The sequence below is a fragment of the Microcaecilia unicolor genome, chromosome 2, assembly GCF_901765095.1.
Source record: "Microcaecilia unicolor chromosome 2, aMicUni1.1, whole genome shotgun sequence".
Classification (NCBI taxonomy): Eukaryota; Metazoa; Chordata; class Amphibia; order Gymnophiona; family Siphonopidae; genus Microcaecilia; species Microcaecilia unicolor.
In genome coordinates this window covers 448,208,680-448,226,168 of record NC_044032.1, presented here as the reverse complement: position 1 = coordinate 448,226,168, position 17,489 = coordinate 448,208,680, and the positions used below count along the sequence as shown (strand labels likewise).

The window sequence follows — 17,489 nt, the reverse complement described above, 5'->3', positions numbered from 1 at the left end:
GGGGAGTCGGGGTTCCTGCTCTGGTGGGAGGGGCTGCATTGGGGGGGAATAGGGAGCCTGCAAGCATGCAAATGCACGCTGGACAGGGCTCACCATTCCTCCCCAATGGTCTGTAAACCCTAACACCAGCTCCGAGCTGGCGTAGAGTTTGCAGCGTACAGTGTGCCGGTGTTTGATTCGTTGATCGTTGCATGCTACTTGTGCTAAGAGTCCTGTTTTGCATGCGTTTGCATGCTAGTTGCAGCACGTTTCATTCACTCGGGGGCTCTAATCATGGCGCTAGTATGGCGCTAATAGCCTCTAGCGCCTGCGTTTGCTTCTGATCATCTGCCCATCAGCGCCTATGCCCCCAGGTATAAATAACCTCATTACTGTCAGAATAATTCAGCAGTGAAGCAGCTCTGAAACAGCATCTGCCTGTACAATTAGGCTAGAGCATTCTCTTGACTTTGTCCCTCACAGCAGCACTGGAAGTTGTGAAATCTTCAGGGTTCACTGTGGAAGACGCCTGCTGCCAGTGCCTGCTCTAGCCTCTTACTAGAGAAGGTGGGGCCTGTGAGATCAGACCAGGAAGAGAAAGGGAAAGGCCAGAAAAGCAAGCAAGAGGAACAGGAGGAGAGAGGAAATCCTTGCTGTGAGTATCGTGGCTCTCCAGCCATTCATTTTCTTGAATTTTATTTGTCTCTGTCTTTCACTGTGAACGTGTGGCAAATTAGAAGTGTGTCACATCAAGGAAGAGAAGGATACTATAATCTTTTACTCCATGGCCTTCTGTCTCAGTTTTGTTCTGAGCGTCCTGCGCTCCCTGTGTTACAAGCAGACACTTTCTTGTATTTGACTAAAAAATATACTGTTTATTTTTAGCTCAATAATGTATGAGTGGGTGGCGTCTCCTGTTCACTCTGGGAAACAAATCTTTGACTTAAGAATAAGTAAATATTGAAAGATTTAGAGAGAGGCTGAAAAATTGTCATCTCATGATCCAGAACTGCTTATAGTCTGGGTAACTCCATTTCACCCTGTCCCCCTGCTTAACAGGGCAACATTTTTTTTCTTATGAGTTGTCAGCATAGGTGCCAACACTTCAAAATGGTCGGGGTACCAAACACTATACAAATTATCTCTCCCTGGACACGGTGAAGGAACTTGCTCACTATTTGGGGTGCTTAGTACTCACTGGCCCCATAGAGTTGGTTCCTACCTGGCTGATTTTGTGAAAGGGAGACTGGTGGCCGGCAAGACAGAAAACCAGCCAGTGTAAGTATCGGTTTTCTGCTCACTTTGAACTCTTCCTGTTGGTGCTCCACTTTTCCACTGCTGTAGCATTTCAAACACTATACCCCCACACATCCCACCCTTCCTCCAGCTGGCAATTTCCAAACATAGTGTGGGGAGGGACTAAAGGAAAGGAAAGGCAGCTGTCTTAGAGGTGCCGTGGCTCTTCCCTCCCCAGACTCCATGCTGCCCATGCCTTTTTGCATTTCTCTGGACTGGCAGCAGGAGCCGAACTTAAGTGCATGTCCTCTCTCGCTGGCCAACACCTTTATCATGATGGCAGGAGGAATGGAGAGAAGGTGAACGAAGCTGGAGAAGGCTGGATGAGTGAGGTTAGGTTATAGGTGAAGAGTAGGGAAGCAATGAGTGAGGAAGAGGGTGAATACTGGGGAAGGGAGAGTGAGTGTGGGATGTAGGGAGCACTGGGAGAGGATGAGTGATGCTAGGATACAAAGGGTGGGCATTTTGGCATGAGAAAATGATAAAAATTCTCTGTCTCACCTGATGTTGGATAGTTTACTATTGATAAAGTTTTGTTGTCAAAGGAATGGAACCTCTATTTAGAATTTGTGATTATTCTTGATGAGGAAAGTTATTTAAAAAAAAGCCCTCCACTTTAAAACCATCAATTAATTTTGCTACCAGAATATCCAAAAAATAATTTTCATGGTGCTGAAAAAGTGTACATGTGTTTCCCAATTTACAATGGCACCTAAACTGTACCACAAAACATGCTGATATCATGCCTAAAATACAGCCTTGCATATTTCCAACTACCATGGAGCTAGTATAAATGTATATATCTGAAGTACAGTCATAGGTGAGTATTTTGTAACCTACACTCGTACTTTGTAACGCCGTCTGCTCTTTGACCAAACTGGGCCCCCAAACATGCTTTCACCTGGGTCACATAAAAGTACCCACCTTTTTGATATCTCATGTACCTTTACACTTGAAGTAAACCTATGAGAGACTTACACATGTATACAGGCAAAAACGTGTGACTAATCCTTTAGAAATTATCCCCCCTCCCATAAAGGTAATTTCTAGATGGATCCCGTTGCATGCAGAAACCTGTAGTTTCTGTTTACTTAGGAAAAGTAGGACCATAAAATCACATGTACCCATGGGATCCTGTTGCTCAGAGTATGTAGAAAAGGATCTTTGGACATTGTAGAGGGATTTTTTCCAAGTTTATTTAATATTTGCTACCCCGCCCTGTGGGAGCCATCAGGGTGGTTTACAGTTGAATACATTAAGGGGTCCTTTTACTAAGCCATGGTAAAAAGTGGCCTGCTGTAGTGTGGGCATGTGTTTGGCCATTATTACTGTGGCTGGGAAAAAAAGGCATTTTTAACAGGGCAGTAAATGGCTGTGTGCTAAAATATAAAAGTAGTGCACTGCTATTTATTGCCTGATCCCTTACCGCCACCCATTGACCTAGCGGTAAGGATTCATGCTCCACTCGTGTGGTAATCAGGTAGCATGTGCCAATGTGGCTGCGCTGCCGATTACCACCGGGAACGCCCCCTGCGGTAGAAAATTATTTTCTACTGCGGGAAACAGTGTGTGCCAACTTCCAAACTATTGCAGGGTGCCCGTGCTACCCCTGCGGTAGTGCCAATTTGGTTCGTGCTACCCATGCGTTAGCCCTACAGCTTCTTTGTAAAGGGACCCATAAAAGAGCAACTAAATACAAAGAAAATACAGATGACAAGACAGGACCATAAAGGAAAGGGGGCAGAACTCCATTAGCAATAGTGTAGTGCGTGAGGTTTAACATGTAAGGGAGAGAATCTCTGTCAAATCAGTTTTCATCATGCACAGGTTTTGTCAGGTATTGTGGTAACCAAAGCCTTTGTTAATCAAGGGTTTGAATGCCTTTTCTAAGAGTAAGAGCCAAAGAAATATGGCTTGATATTTTCTAACTCTCTAAGAGGAGTTTGCAAAATTTATAGTTAGTTGGTTTGTGAGTGTCCCTTTAATTGTGGGACACTCACAAACCAACTAACTATAAATTTTGCAAACTCCTCTTAGAGAGAGAGATTATTTCAATAGAGTTTGTTTTCTCCTGTTAAATATTAGAGAGTTGATATTTTCTAAACATTACTAAATGTTTCTTTAAAGGTTGTAGATAATATAAAAATATACTTATTTGTTCACCATTTAAAGTATTTTCATACCACAAAACTAACGATCACAATAATATCACATTTGCAAATCTCAAAGCAAATTAAAAGCGATGATATTTCACTGTCTTTTACAATTAGCAAGGTAAATGGATCCCCCCAAAAAATGAAAACATATTTTTGTTAAAGGAGTAGGGCTCAAAATAAACCTTATATTTGTTTGTCTTCGCATATAATTTATGATTTTTGAGGTATTTTTCATCACCACCCTATTCTTTGATTTTTATAATATGCTACCACAGTCCTCACATCAACATATATTGTACTTATCTCTAATAATTGTGAAAAAAAATCCTTTGCTCAATCCTACTAAGGGTTCATTCAATCTAGTTCCTTTTTCTCGTTATTGCTCAGAAGGGGAAACGCCAACTGTCGGTTTCGCCCTACTCAATATTCGGGTTTCTTCATGGAATAATCTGAAAAGAGGAGCAAACTATCATCTGTATAAAATTCCAAACAATCTTATGGATCTTATTTTCTCAAGGCTTACTTTTTGCTGGATCCCTGCTGACATGGCAGACGCCCTGTTCCAAAAAATACCAACGCATGCTCTCTGTTGCTTTCACTTTCACTTTTATATCTTTTTAGTATACCCTCCCCTCTCATATATATCCATGTAGAACTTGTTGATTGTGACTGAATTTAACACTACAGCAGGATGATCATTTAAAGTTTTTTTTATTACAGAATAAAAGGTATTGCTAGCAATGGCGAAAGTTCAAAGGAAAGACCACTGGCAAATTTTTCAGTTGTCCTTCATGAACTTCATGCCTTTCAGAGCAGGGCTGCTGAGAGGGGGGGGGCAAGATTCTCCCGGGCCTGACTGACTGCTAGACCTTTGGGGGGGGGGGGGGGGGGAGAAGGGGACCGGGACCGATGGCTAGACCTTGGGGAGGAGAAAGGGACCGGAACCGATGGCTGGACCTCGGGGGAGGGGGGAGGAGAAGGGGACCAGGACTGGCGGCTGGACCTTGGGGGAGGAGAAGGAGACCAGGACCAATGGCTTACTTACCGGTGGTGGGCAGCCAGCAGCAGCAGTAGCGAGCAGAAGGGGTGCCTTGTTGAGAGCACGCTTCCCAATAGCGACTCTCCACATTGGCTCCTTGGCAGAGAGCCAGTTATGAGATCCTGCCAAACAGCCAATCAAAGGAGGGGAAGGGAAAGAGAATGAAAAAGTAAGGGCAGCCCAGTGAGAGGAGAAAAAAAGGGGTTGATTAATATTTTTAAATGTGATTAATAAATAGTGTGTTAATCTGGATTAATGTGCAGTCATAGTATATAATAAATGCACATAGTTCTGTAACCTGTGCCTAGACGTAGGTGCTACTTAGGTGTGTCAAAGGTGCCATTGATTGACAGGTGCATATTTGCACTAGGCACTAGTCTATAAAGCAACACCTAAGAGCCATAGGGCCTAACTGCAAGGGGGGCTATGGGTATGTCTTCCAGTTACGTAATTTATAGAATACTAGGCAAGCCACCTTATGCCTGCCATTGACATGGTGTAAGAGGGTACACCTAAACCAACTTACACTAGTATTCTATAATGGAATCTTGGTGCCAAGATGCCATTATAAAATTGGTGCTAAGCTCATGGCATTGTGCACCTAGGCTTACGTGTCAATTGATAGAATTGCTGCCATACTTTTTCATGGTTTAGCTTTAAAACCGCATCGTTTTGTTTTAGTTTTGTGGTACGTCAATTGCAATCAGTCAGCTTCTGCTGCCAAGAAAATGAAATTTTTTGTTTTCCCATACACTAGTACATTCAATTTATTGTATAGCTTGAAGCCCTTCAATCAGTAATAAATGTAGTCAGTATTATCTGTATCAGCAAGATTTGTTTCACCACGAACACTATACCGTGGTTCAGACTTTGAAGGTTTTTTACGAGCCAATGATGATGAGAGGGTCTATTTTGATCCGATTCAGCTCTAAAGATCACTGATATCTACGAGCTCTTTGAGGCCGTTTTTCCTTCAATCAAGCACATATTTTGGCTTTTGGTCTGTACATATCACTCGGGGACACCTGGTTTATTTATATGTTATCAAATTATCCCCCAAATAGTTTGATTGTCATGTTTGGATTAAATATATTTTCGGAACTACAGGTATTTAAGAAAGACAAAAATGTTTTTCTCTTTGGCACTATAATGCTTTGAAAGTCCAACTGCTTGCACTGGTTTTCTTATAGAGCTGTCTATATTTGTCTTGTTTGTCTATCTTGATTAGATTATAAGTGCTGTCGAGCAGGGACTGTCTCTTATATGTTCAGTGTACAGTGCTGCGTACATCTATAGAAATGATAAGTAGTAGTAATAGGAAGGTTGTGTTATGATACCCTGATACAATGCCACATCTATTCCTTTATTTGTACTCTGATTTTACAGGACAAGAAGATGCCAAAGAAGAAAGGAGCTCCTTCTTTGAAGACCGTATGTCTGAACAGCATCGCCCAGCACATGCAGGCTGTGTGGGTAAAGGACTACAGTGAGAACTACATCGATGAGCACAATTTTCTCTATATCATGGGGCCGTTCAATGAACTGGGTGAGCCACACATCATCTACTCCACGCCTAACTTAGGTGCCGGTATTTACACCAAGTTTTATGTGGGGTAAAAGGCCGCGCCTAGAGTTAGGCATACTCTATAAACTCTCTAGTTCTATTCTCTAAAACGCACCTAGGTTTAGGCGTGGTTTATAGAATACCCCTAGGCAGAAATTTTTTCAGTGCCGATTTTTCAGGCACTATATATAGAATCGGATCCATAGTGCACAACTGCAAGGGCACATTAATGTGGCAGGAACATGGGCAGGTAACTTACAGAATAGTATTTTTATTTATTTATTTATAACATTTTTATCCCACATTTTCCTCAATGTGGCTTACATAATTCCGCAAGTGGTGATTACCAGTTCAGGATAGGAGAAATACATAGTTGGGGCAAAGGGACAGATTAGGTTAGGGTACAAGAGGAAAGTTCGTCCTATGATAAGAGCTAAAGGTAATAGGTTTAACTTCAATCATGACAAAAAAATAGCTTGAACAATTAGGATCATTAAACTGGAAATCCAGATAATTAGCAAAACAGTTGAGATATAGAGAATACATGTTGTATAATTGCGTTTTGTTAATTTGAATTTATGAGGAGTTGTTATTGTATGCTTTCTTAAATAAGTTTTCAATAGTTTACGGAAGGTCAAGTATCAGTGGCGCATGTTGCAAGACGCACTTAGGGCCCTGTTTACAAAGGCGCGCTAGCGTTTTTAGCGCATGCTATACTATGCCATACTTTGTATTGTTATTTGAATATTTTGACTGCTGAAATGCCTATTGCTCATGCTTGGTCTATTCTTACTGTACACTGCCTTAATTTCTTCAAAAAGGCGGTAAATAAATCCTAATAAATAAATAACTGTGTGGATGCCCATTGGAATATTATGGGCATGTACATGGTTAGTGTGCACTAAAAACGTTAGCGAGCCTTTGTAAACAGGGCCCTTAGGAATGCCCATGTATACCTGCCATTGACATGGCCCATTAGGCACACCAGAGTGGATTTACGCTACAAGGTATGCCCCAGAGCCATTATAGAATTACAGTACTCCCACCTGTACCTTTAGAAGGAGAGAAGCTGTTCAGAGAGACAACTAAAATAATACAGGACTTGCAATACAGAGAAACTAAATCCACCCAAAATATAATTGCTGGAAGGAAAAAAGAAAAATTCCGGGAATATGATAAAAACATTTAGCAGCCATCAATAAAATAAAATAAGGAAGCATATTTCCATTAAAAAAAAAATTAGCTAGTGAAGTTGGTGCTCAGGGGAAACCTGAGGAACTAGTTCTTTACCGAGAAAAGTCTACCAGCAGGGGACGTAGTAACCAAATCCTTGACAGATTTTATAGATGCTTAGGACAAATACAGAGTACAGTGACAAGAGAAGGTGAGGGAGTGGTTGGTAAACGAAAAGGGTCCTAAACTAGTGATGGCAACCTGGAACAGTAGAGGCCCAAGAAAGGGAGAAGCCAAAGCCACCTTACCCAGCAGGAAGTGAAAGCAAAGCTTTGGTATGTTCTCAGATACAATCATGGGCTGCAGCTGATTTGGATACTGTTCCCAACAGTAACTGCACAGATTCAGGTTTGTACAGCTGACAGTTCATAGCTACCTTGGTGGGTGGGATGAAGGTAAAGTGCTAGTCCAGGCTTTATCTTTCCTATCAACTGAGAGAGAACAGCCCAGAAGACAGGGGCATATAAAACTTTTGTACCCTATTTTCTCTTCCTGTTACCCAAGATAAGACCCTAAGGTGGGAATTCATCAAGCAGCGTTAGGGCTAAGGCTAAAGGTGCATTAAGAGAATTAGCGCTTGTTAAATGCTAAAAGCCCATAGGTATAAAGTAGGATTTAGCATTTAGCGCATGCTAACTCCCTTAATGTGGGTTAAGGCCCTAATGCTGTGGTCCCCCCACCCCCCTTAATGCTGTCAGAGAGCTGATGGAAGCCCTCTCCATTGCATGTAAAAGGGGGGAAAGGTTTTTCTTTTCCAAACCAAAATATATACACTACGACAGCTGTGTTCCATGAATAATTTTGTGTATATAACATCAACTTGGAAGCAAAAATATGTTCCAGATGCAACAGATATTTGCAATCTTTATTTCTCTGCTTATTTTTGGGGTTTTTAAAGTTGCATGTCACACACAGTGCAGGTGGTGAAGTACATAACAGCACACACTTAGGAGATATTGCAGTGTTTCCCAAGTCGGTCCTGGCGTACCCCCTTTCCAGGTTTTTAAGATATCCACGATGAATATGCATGGAAGAGATTTGCATACAATGGAGGCAGTCTGTGCAAATCAATCTCATGCATATTCATTTTGGATATCTTGAAAAACTGACTGGCAAGGGGGTACTCCAGGATCGACTTGAGAAACACTACCTTTGAGTATAAAGAGGGGCAGCTACACAGGGAGGGCAATTTTCAGGCCACCCACTTAGCTTGTAGACCTGTAGATACACGGTATGTGTGGGTCTGCAGTGCATTTAAAATAGGAGGGTCCTAATGGAGTGTCCCTTTCAAAAGTGATGGTTAGCCAGTGCAGGGGGATTGTATCGTTGGAGCCAGCTGTGTGGGTGCTTGAGCACCCCCCCCAATATTGAGCAAACTCCTTGACTTTGGCCAGAGAGGGGTAATTTCCATTGGGTTTAGCATCCCCAATCATTTTGAAAAGTTGGCTCCTATGGATCATGTACTGTGCAGGTGGAAACTATGCAGAGAAAAGTGCGTGCTGGTATTAAAAAAATGAAATCTTAGTGCATTCTTCTGCTGACTCTCCCTGGCCCTGCCCCTGGTGGGGCCTCTTTTCCCCACAGAAAAGGATAGAAGTTTTGAAAGTGTTATGGAAATCCCTTTTTAAGCTGCCCCCAAAAGGCCAAATTACTACTACTACTACCACTTATTTCTATAGCGCTACTAGACGTACGCAGCACTTTACACTGAACATGTAAGAGACAGTCCCTGCTCAACAGAGCTTACAATCTAGTCAAGACAGACAAACAGGGCAAATAAGGGAATGACTTAAGGTGGGAATTATAAAACAGACATGGGTACTAAACAAGTGAATAGGAGTTAGGTATTAAAAACAACCTCAACAAAGGTGATATTTTAGCCTAGATTAGAAGACGACCAGAGATGGAGCTTGACTACTGGTTCAGGAAGTCTATTCCAAGCAGAAAGGTGCAGAAAGATAAAAGGAAGAGAGTCGGCAGTGGAGGAGAAGGGTACAGATAACAGAGGTTTACCCAGTGAATGGAGTTCCTGGGAGGAGTGTAGGGAGAGATAAGAGTGGAGAGGTACTGAGGAGCTGCAGAGTGAATGCACTTATAGGTCAATAAGAGGAGTTTGAACTGTATGTGGAAATGGATAAGGAGCCAATGAAGTGACTTGAGGAGAGGGCTAGTATGAGCATAGCGACACTGACAGAATATAAATTGTGCATCAGAATTTTGATCAGATTGCATGGGAGAGAGATGGCTTTAGTGGGAGACATGTGAGAAGGAAATTGTAGTAGTCTAAGCAAGAGGTGGTAAGAGTGTGGATAAGGGTTTTGGTAGTGTGCTCAGGAAGGAAGGGATGAATTTTGGTGATGTTATAGAGAAAGAAACGACAGGTTTTAGCAGTCTGTTGAATATGTGCAGAGAAAGAGAGAGAGGGCTCAAAGATGGCCCCCAAGGTTATGAGCTGAATAGACAGAGAGAATAATCCTTATGTTCAGACATTTGCTGTGTTCCTATGTTTCAGCTGTATTCTTTACTTTGCTGTTGGAACAGTATTGATTTTGATTGATTTGATTTATTGACTTGATATACTGCTTAACAGAGTATTTGTTCTAAAGCGGTTTACAATACATAGAATACCTAAGATGTGAGTTAAGTGCAGCAGCACCACCTGGCTCTTGGACAGCATTGCCATTGTTTGTTTTATTTTGGATATGTGTAGAGGTTCTAACACCAAAAACCAAGGAGCAGATACAAACAAGCCACCTGAACTGCCTCTAGCTTTATGGTCACTAGAGGGTGCTATGATCACTTGTTTCTGATAAGCAAGTGGAAGACAAGAAAAACCCTGAATGGCATGATGGAATGCTTTTGCAGATTTCGTCCTATTCCTGTGTGATCTTCCAACCCTACAAACAGCTACTCCAGAGCCACCCATGTTCAATAGAGGAGTGTTTTGAAGTTGGGGCTTTGGGTTCCGAAAGGAGAATCAAGAAGTGGATCAGAAGTAGTAGATATAAAATCTGGTATGACAGCCAGCTTATAAATCTGTCTGTTTAATAACAATAGATTCCAGAAATCTGGCACAGTATGATTCTGTTCACAGAGAGTGTGTACTTGAGCCTCTATGGCTGGGAGACTAGGAATCTCAGAGCTGTAAGTCACCATTTATTCCCTTTTCTTACAGCCGGGGTTCTCGTGCAAGAATTACTCCGTCTTTTGGGAGAGAGCCGGCGCCTAACTCGAGCTATGCTTCACCTTTTGCTGGTGCCTCATCTGACTGAGCTGAGCATGAGACCCTGCCCCGGCCTGGTCAGCAACGCCATAACACAGCTCATTACAGTGAGGTGCAAGGTAAGCAAGGATCCAAATAAAGGTAAAGAGTCTTGGATTTGATATACCGCCTTTCTGTGGTACAGCCAAAGCAGTTTACATATATATTATCTGCACTGTAAATTCCCTATGTCCACTTTACACTTGCTAGTCACTGCCTTAGGTGAATTGCTTCAAAAAGGTACTAAATAAATCCTAATAAATCAGAGGATAATTTTAAAACAGATCGCTTAGTATTTTTAGCTTATTTTATAAAGTCACATAGAGTAGAGAGCTGCACGGGAGCGGGGATGGTGGGATTCCACTGGTACCATGAGAATCCCATGGGGATCCCCTCCAGGTCTGTGGGGATCCCACTGGTATGGATCCAGGTCTGCGGGGATGGACCCAGGTCTTGCAGGGTCCCCATGGAATGGTGATTCGAGCTCTACCTCCCCTCCCCCGAGCCACAGGGTGTCCTCCCAGCACATACCTCAAGCCACCCTGGTGGTCTAGTGGATTCTTCAGGGCAGGAAAGATCCCCCACAATTTCCTGCCCGCTGCCACTGATCCTCTCGCTGTCGCTGCTTTTTTTAAATGGCTACCGAGACTTCCAGTGGCAGCCTCGCAAGACTTCCGCAGAAGTCTTTTGTGTGAACTAAACTCTTTACTGAAATCTTTAACTGATAAGATAACAGATACATTTCAATACAGGTGGCCAACTATATATACAGCCATAAGAACATAAGTGTTGCCATACTGGGACAGACCGAAGGTCCATCAAGCCCAGTATCCTGTTTCCAACAGTGGCCAAACCAGGTCACAAGTACCTGGCAAGATCCCAAAAGAGTAAAACAGATTCTATACTGCTTATCCTAAAAATAAGCAGTGGATTTTCCCAAGTCCATCTTAGTAATGGCTTATGGACTTTTCTAAATTGTCCAAACCTTTTTTAAATCCTGCTAAGCTAACTGCTTTTACCACATTCTCTGGCAACAAATTCCTTGTAGTTTTGAGTAAAGTGATGTAGCTGTGTAATCCTCTTTTAAAGGTAATCAATAGAAATAAAACATAGAAAATAAAATAAGATGATACCTTTTTTATTGGACTAACAATGCATTTTTTGATTAGCTTTCGAAGGTAACCCTGCTTCATTTTTGGAAAGAGTAAACAAGCAATTCATGTCTACCCATTCCATTCCACACAGTATTTTATAGAACTCTATCATACCTCTCTGCAGCTGTACTCTTCAAGGTGAAGAACCCTAGGGGCTCATTTTCAAAAGAGAAAAACGTCCAAAAAGTGGCATAAATATGTGTTTGGACGTTTTTCTCACAAAAACGTCCAAATTGATATTTTCAAAAATAATTTTTAGACATTTTTCTATGAAGTCCATTAGAAAATTAAGTGGGCATGTCAAGAGGGTATTAAGGGCGGGATCTGGGTGTTCCTAACACTTGTACGTTTTTAAACAATTGTATCTTTAGCACAAAAAAACAAATGCAAGCCATGCATAAATATATTGCTAAAAGATAACAGCAACAAAGAAAAGCAAGTCAACATGGTAAACAGAGAAAACACTCACAACTTTTGAAAATCACTATAACCCAGATGATCAAAAGCCCCGCGCTGTTCCAAACAGCGCCCTAAATATAGTGCCGGGACAGCGCAGGGCTTTTCTGCATCGATGATCAAAGATAATGCATGCAAATCTAAGCAGCGCAAACCTGTCAAACAGCCTGCCGTGGCCCGAACAACGAGGCCGCCGCCGCCGGGCAAACCATCTCCCACCCTCCCAGCCAGCGATGGGGGGTGGGGGCTGGAGGTCCGGTGGACCTCCGGTCCCCCCCCCACGATCCCCCCCCCCCATGTTCACGGAGGGCTGGAGATCCGGTGGGTCTCCAGCATCCCCACCCCCTGAACCCACAGAAATCCAAGTGGCCACCTCCCGAAAAACGCTGTCCTACCCTCCCACCCAGCGACCGGGGGGGGGGGGCTGGAGGATCGGTGCGTCTCCAGCCCCCCAAACCCCCACAAATCGTTGATTGGCCGCCTCTGGCCAAAGGATCGCCCACACGGTGATGTATTGACGGGGGTGCGGGTTGGAGGTCCGGTGGACCTCCAGCCCACCCCAACTCCTCTCCCTAGCATTCTACTTAGATTCCCTGGTGGTCCGTGGTGTGGTGTGGTGTGGTGTCGTGAACCCCCTCCCCTCCCGACCCCCCTACCTTTTGTTGGAGGGACGCAGCCTGCCTGCCTCCCTCCTCTTCTAGTCAGTCGACGCCCAAAATGGCGGCGCCCAGCCCTGCCCATTGCATCCTGGGATGCGGTGGGTGGGGCTACAGACCATGTAAGGGAGCGCTAATCGGCGCTTAACGCATTCATCCCCAATGATCAGCGACCAGCGCGCCAAAGATTGGGTCGCTGGCCGCAGCAAAATCAACGCCAGCTCCGAGCTGGCGTTAGATTTTGCGGATCATTGGGGAGGAATGGTGAGCCCTGTCCAGCATGCAGTTGCATGCTGGCAGGCCTCCCTTCCCCCCAAAGCAAACGCGAACGGGGGGCTGGAGGTCCGGTGGACCTCTGGTCCCCCCGATGATCCACCCCCCCCCCCCCATGTTCACGGAGGGTTGGAGATCCAGTGGGTCTCCAGCACCCCCCCACTCCCTGAACCCATAGAAATCCAAGTGGCTACCTCCCGAAAAACGCTGTCCTACCCTCCCACCCAGCGATGGGGGGGGGGGGGGGCTGGAGGATCAGTGGGTCTCCAGCCCCCCAAACCCCCACAAATCGTTGATTGGCTGCCTCCGGCCAAAGGATCGCCCACACAGTGATGTATCGACGGGACCTGTAGCACAAAAAAACAACGACTGACTAGAAGAGGAGGGAGGCAGGCAGGCTGCGTCCCTCCTCCAACAAAAGATAGGGGGGTTGGGAGGGGGGGGGGTTCACCACACCACACCACGGACCACCAGGGAATCTAAGTAGAACGCTAGGGGGAGGAGTTGGGGTGGGCTGGAGGTCCACCGGACCTCCAACCCGCACCCCCGTCGATACATCACCCTGTGGGCGATCCTTTGGCCAAAGGCAGCCAATCAACGATTTGTGAGGGTTTGGGGGGCTGGAGACCCACCGATCCTCCAGCCCCCCCCCCCCCCCCCCCCCCCCGTCGCTGGGTGGGAGGGTATGACAGCGTTTTTCGGGAGGTAACCACTTGGATTTCTGTGGGTTCAGGGGGTGGGGGTGCTGGAGACCCACCGGATCTCCAACCCTCCGTGAACATGGGGGGGGGATGGATCATCAGGGGGACCAGAGGTCCACCGGACCTCCGGCCCCCCATTCGCGTTTGCTTTGGGGGGAAGCGAGGCCTGCCATCATGCAAGCATGCTGGACAGGGCTCACCATTCCTCCCCAATGATCCGCAAAATCTAACGCCAGCTCGGAGCTGGCGTTGATTTTGCTGTGGCCAGCGACCCAATCTTTGGCGCGCTGGTCGCTGATCATTGGGGATGAATGCGTTAAGCGCCGATTAGCATGCATTTGCAAGCTAATTGCGCTAGTAGCCCTGTTTAGCATGCATTTGCATGCTACTTGTGCTGAGAGCCCTCGAGTGCGCTGTTTCAGGCGCTCGAGGGCTCTGATCATGGGTCGGCTGCAAACTCTGGCGCTAGTATGGCGTTAACAGCCTCTAGCGCCGGAGTTTGCTTTTGATCATGAGGGCCTATGTGACTATGAAACAAACACAGCAACCACCTGTTTACACAGGTTACCTTCTTTTGTTATTTATATGCCCCCTGCTTCCCACAGTTCCCTAACTCCTATTTTCTCCCTCTCCACCCCCCCAACCAGTTCTGCTTAAGCTCCCTATCCAGGAATTGCTGGCATTTAGAGCAAACCATAAAATTGAGTCCAAGCTTGTAAATACTTCTCTTGTGGCCATTGTACATAGAATGCCTGGATATCAGATTTGCATGACAACACTTGCATCATAAACCCAAACCATTGATTGATAGTTGGTGACACAGACTCAACCCAGTTACATAGAATACAGTTCTTTGCTATTAAAAGTTCTAATTGAACAATGAGGCGCTCTCCCTGGTTTTCCTCCCTTCACCACTCTGAGCAATTGTCCAAAAAGGAAAAAGTATAGCTCAGGAGCTATGGCGAAAAGAACTCTCACCCTCATGGAAAATGATGTTTTTATTTTCACCTCTTTGTAGTTTGTGTTTCTGCCTTCTTATGCAAGTTTTCTTTTTTAATGATTGCAGTTTTTTTAATTGAACAAGTGATGTTTTTATGTTTCAACAATTTTTATTGATGATATAAGAAAAGTAACAGTCAACAATCTCAGTATATATCTATTGGAAAACAAGACAAACAGAGTACCAGCATGGTGAAAATCTCATCATCAAAATATTTAACATTTTCTCCCCCTCCCCCTCCAATTCCACCCCCCACCCCACCCCCTCAGAGTATATGCCACGCTGTTTATTAACTTTTAAGTATAGTTCAAACAACTAAAACTCATCATCACAATCAATTGCTGTAACCATCATCATTCAAAAGAAGCGTAGAGAGCCTGGTTCAACAATTTATCTTAATGATTCAACATTTACAGTACAGCCTACTAATTCAATTTGAACCTCCTTAGATAACATGTCATAACCACACAATAGTAACGTTCACCATTATCTTCCATAATTCGTAATAAGTTCCCCCCCCCCCCCAACAACACTACTAAACCCATCAAACTTTTACTTGCCTACTCCCCCCCCCCTCTATCCCCCTTCCCCCTTCCCCCCTAATTATAAGGAAAACCATATCAATAAAACAGACCAACAATGAAAATCCCCCCTCCCCCTCTCTAAGGAGATACCCAAACTTTTCGATCTATATCTGAAATGGATGACTCCCTTTCAACTGAACAAATGATGTTTTTAAATTTCTTATCTTATGGTACTGCTCTTATATGAAAAGGTTTTAGTCTGTAAACTGTTTTGATCCTTTGCTTGGAAAGGTGGTATAGTAAGTATTGAAATAAACAAGAAAATAGAGTTCACTTACCATACCGCACCTGAGTGTTTTGTAATTGATTATAAATGTTTTATTGTTCTCTCTTCTGACAGAACCTGACTTTCCTGGACCTTCATGGCTGTAATCGTGTCCCATCTGCTGCTCTGGTGGACCTTCTAGAATGTTTGCCAAGGCTGCTCAAACTAGTGCTGTCAGAGACTCAGTCCAACACCCAGGTGCTTTCTGCCATTGGCTCCACCTGCAAAGTGCTGAGAGAGCTGGACATCTCTAATTGTAAGAAGTTATCAGCAGAGTCTCTTCTTCACCTAGTCTATGATACAACTCAAAGCACATTCTGTTGCTCCAAACTCCGGGTTCTGGTGGTGTTTGGTAATGAGCCCAGATTCCAGGTGGAGAACTTTGTTAGAGTCATTGCCTTTGTGCTGTTGGCTGTACCCAGCCTGGAGTACTTGGACAGCAGGTATGTCATGGAGGCCCTCTGTATGATCCACAGCTATAATTTTGAAGGGATCAAAAATGTAGCAGGATTTCCTTCTTTGGAAGAGCTTGCCAAGATGAGGATGAGCACTGGTGTCAATGACTGCATATTCCAGGTCACCCTACACTTGAGACGTGTGAATGAGGTAGAGGAACAGTTTTTGAGCATGCTCTCCACTCTTTGCAGAGATGTTAAAGAAGTGACCATTTTTCTCACTGACTGTCCTGTGGCAGGCTGGAGTAGCGTGTCATGGAAGCACCTCACTCATCTCTCTATACATTGCACAGGTCCCAAGGGGAGGCCCCTAGCAAAAATTATTCCTGTCCTGGAAGGGTTAGGGCCTCAACTGCAGCTCCTCTCTCTCAGTGACTTCTTTCTTGATGAAGAATTCTCACTCTGTGCCATCCTGAACTTATGCCCAAATCTCAGGGTCTTCCATGGCCTCCTTAATCCCATCTCAGGGCCTTTGAGGTTAGGCAGTAGAGATTTAGAGGAAGAGCCGCAGAACTGGGATCTCCAGCTGATCCACCAAATGTTCCCGTTCTTGAGTAATTTCAGCCTGATACTTTCTGAAGCTTGTGGCCCTTTACCATCCCAATTTGCAACTGTTCTAGGAGCCACACTGGCATGTTTACTTAAAGCCTCCCCTGTCTTGGAGACTTTATCCCTTATTTCTCTGCCTGTGTCTCTGGATCGAGTATTCCAGATAGTGCTGGAACCGCCAGCTGTGGCCTTACTCAGACTGAAACAGATCTCCCTGTGTGAAAGCCGAGTGTCCAGCAGCACCATCCACCTGCTCCTGAGCACTGATAACCAGCTGGGCACCATGAATCTAGAGCACTGTCCAGACATCCACCAAGGGATTATGATGAATTCTTAAGAATAGTGAAACAAAAGAACCATGATGTTGACATTGTCTGGCAGTAGAAAAGATTGATGGACTGTGATGGGTCCTAGCTCTGCTGCATGTTGAAGCTGCTTCTCTGTTAAACACTAAGATAAAAGCACTGTAGCATTGGTGGTCCACCGACAGTGCTGTTTTGTCATAGAATAACAGAGCTTTACTGAAAGAGCATTATAGGATCTTGAGCTAGAACAGCATTTGGTGCTACCGGTCTAGGCTGGGGTACATTGGCCAGCCTCCAAATTTCCAAAGAGACTGTTCAGATTATGGCAAGTAATACTATTCTTGTAATTATGAGCACAAAAATACCCTTTTTAAAAAGCACTTTAAAACTCCAAGGCAGTACACCCGATAAAATAAATGCATCACCAAAAATTTTGTATCACAATTTGAAGATGTAACCATGAATTTTTTTTTTAAAATATAGTGGGACTATTTTTGGAAGTTCTTTTGTTTTCTATTATCCATGCTGTCTGCATTAGTATAAAGTTTGCAGTGTACCTTTT

General features: G+C 44.3%; 1 protein-coding gene across 1 annotated transcript; it reads left to right on the top strand.

The window, feature by feature from the left end:
• Nucleotides 1-501: 501 nt before the first annotated feature.
• On the top strand, nucleotides 502-17,393 carry LOC115462549. Its single transcript, XM_030192542.1, has 4 exons — nucleotides 502-634; nucleotides 5,857-6,016; nucleotides 10,443-10,609; nucleotides 15,694-17,393. The coding sequence occupies exons 2-4, from the start codon at nucleotides 5,866-5,868 to the stop codon at nucleotides 16,957-16,959; spliced, it is 1,584 nt and encodes a 527-aa protein (XP_030048402.1). The 5' UTR covers nucleotides 502-634; nucleotides 5,857-5,865; the 3' UTR covers nucleotides 16,960-17,393.
• The last annotated feature ends 96 nt before the right edge of the window (nucleotides 17,394-17,489 follow it).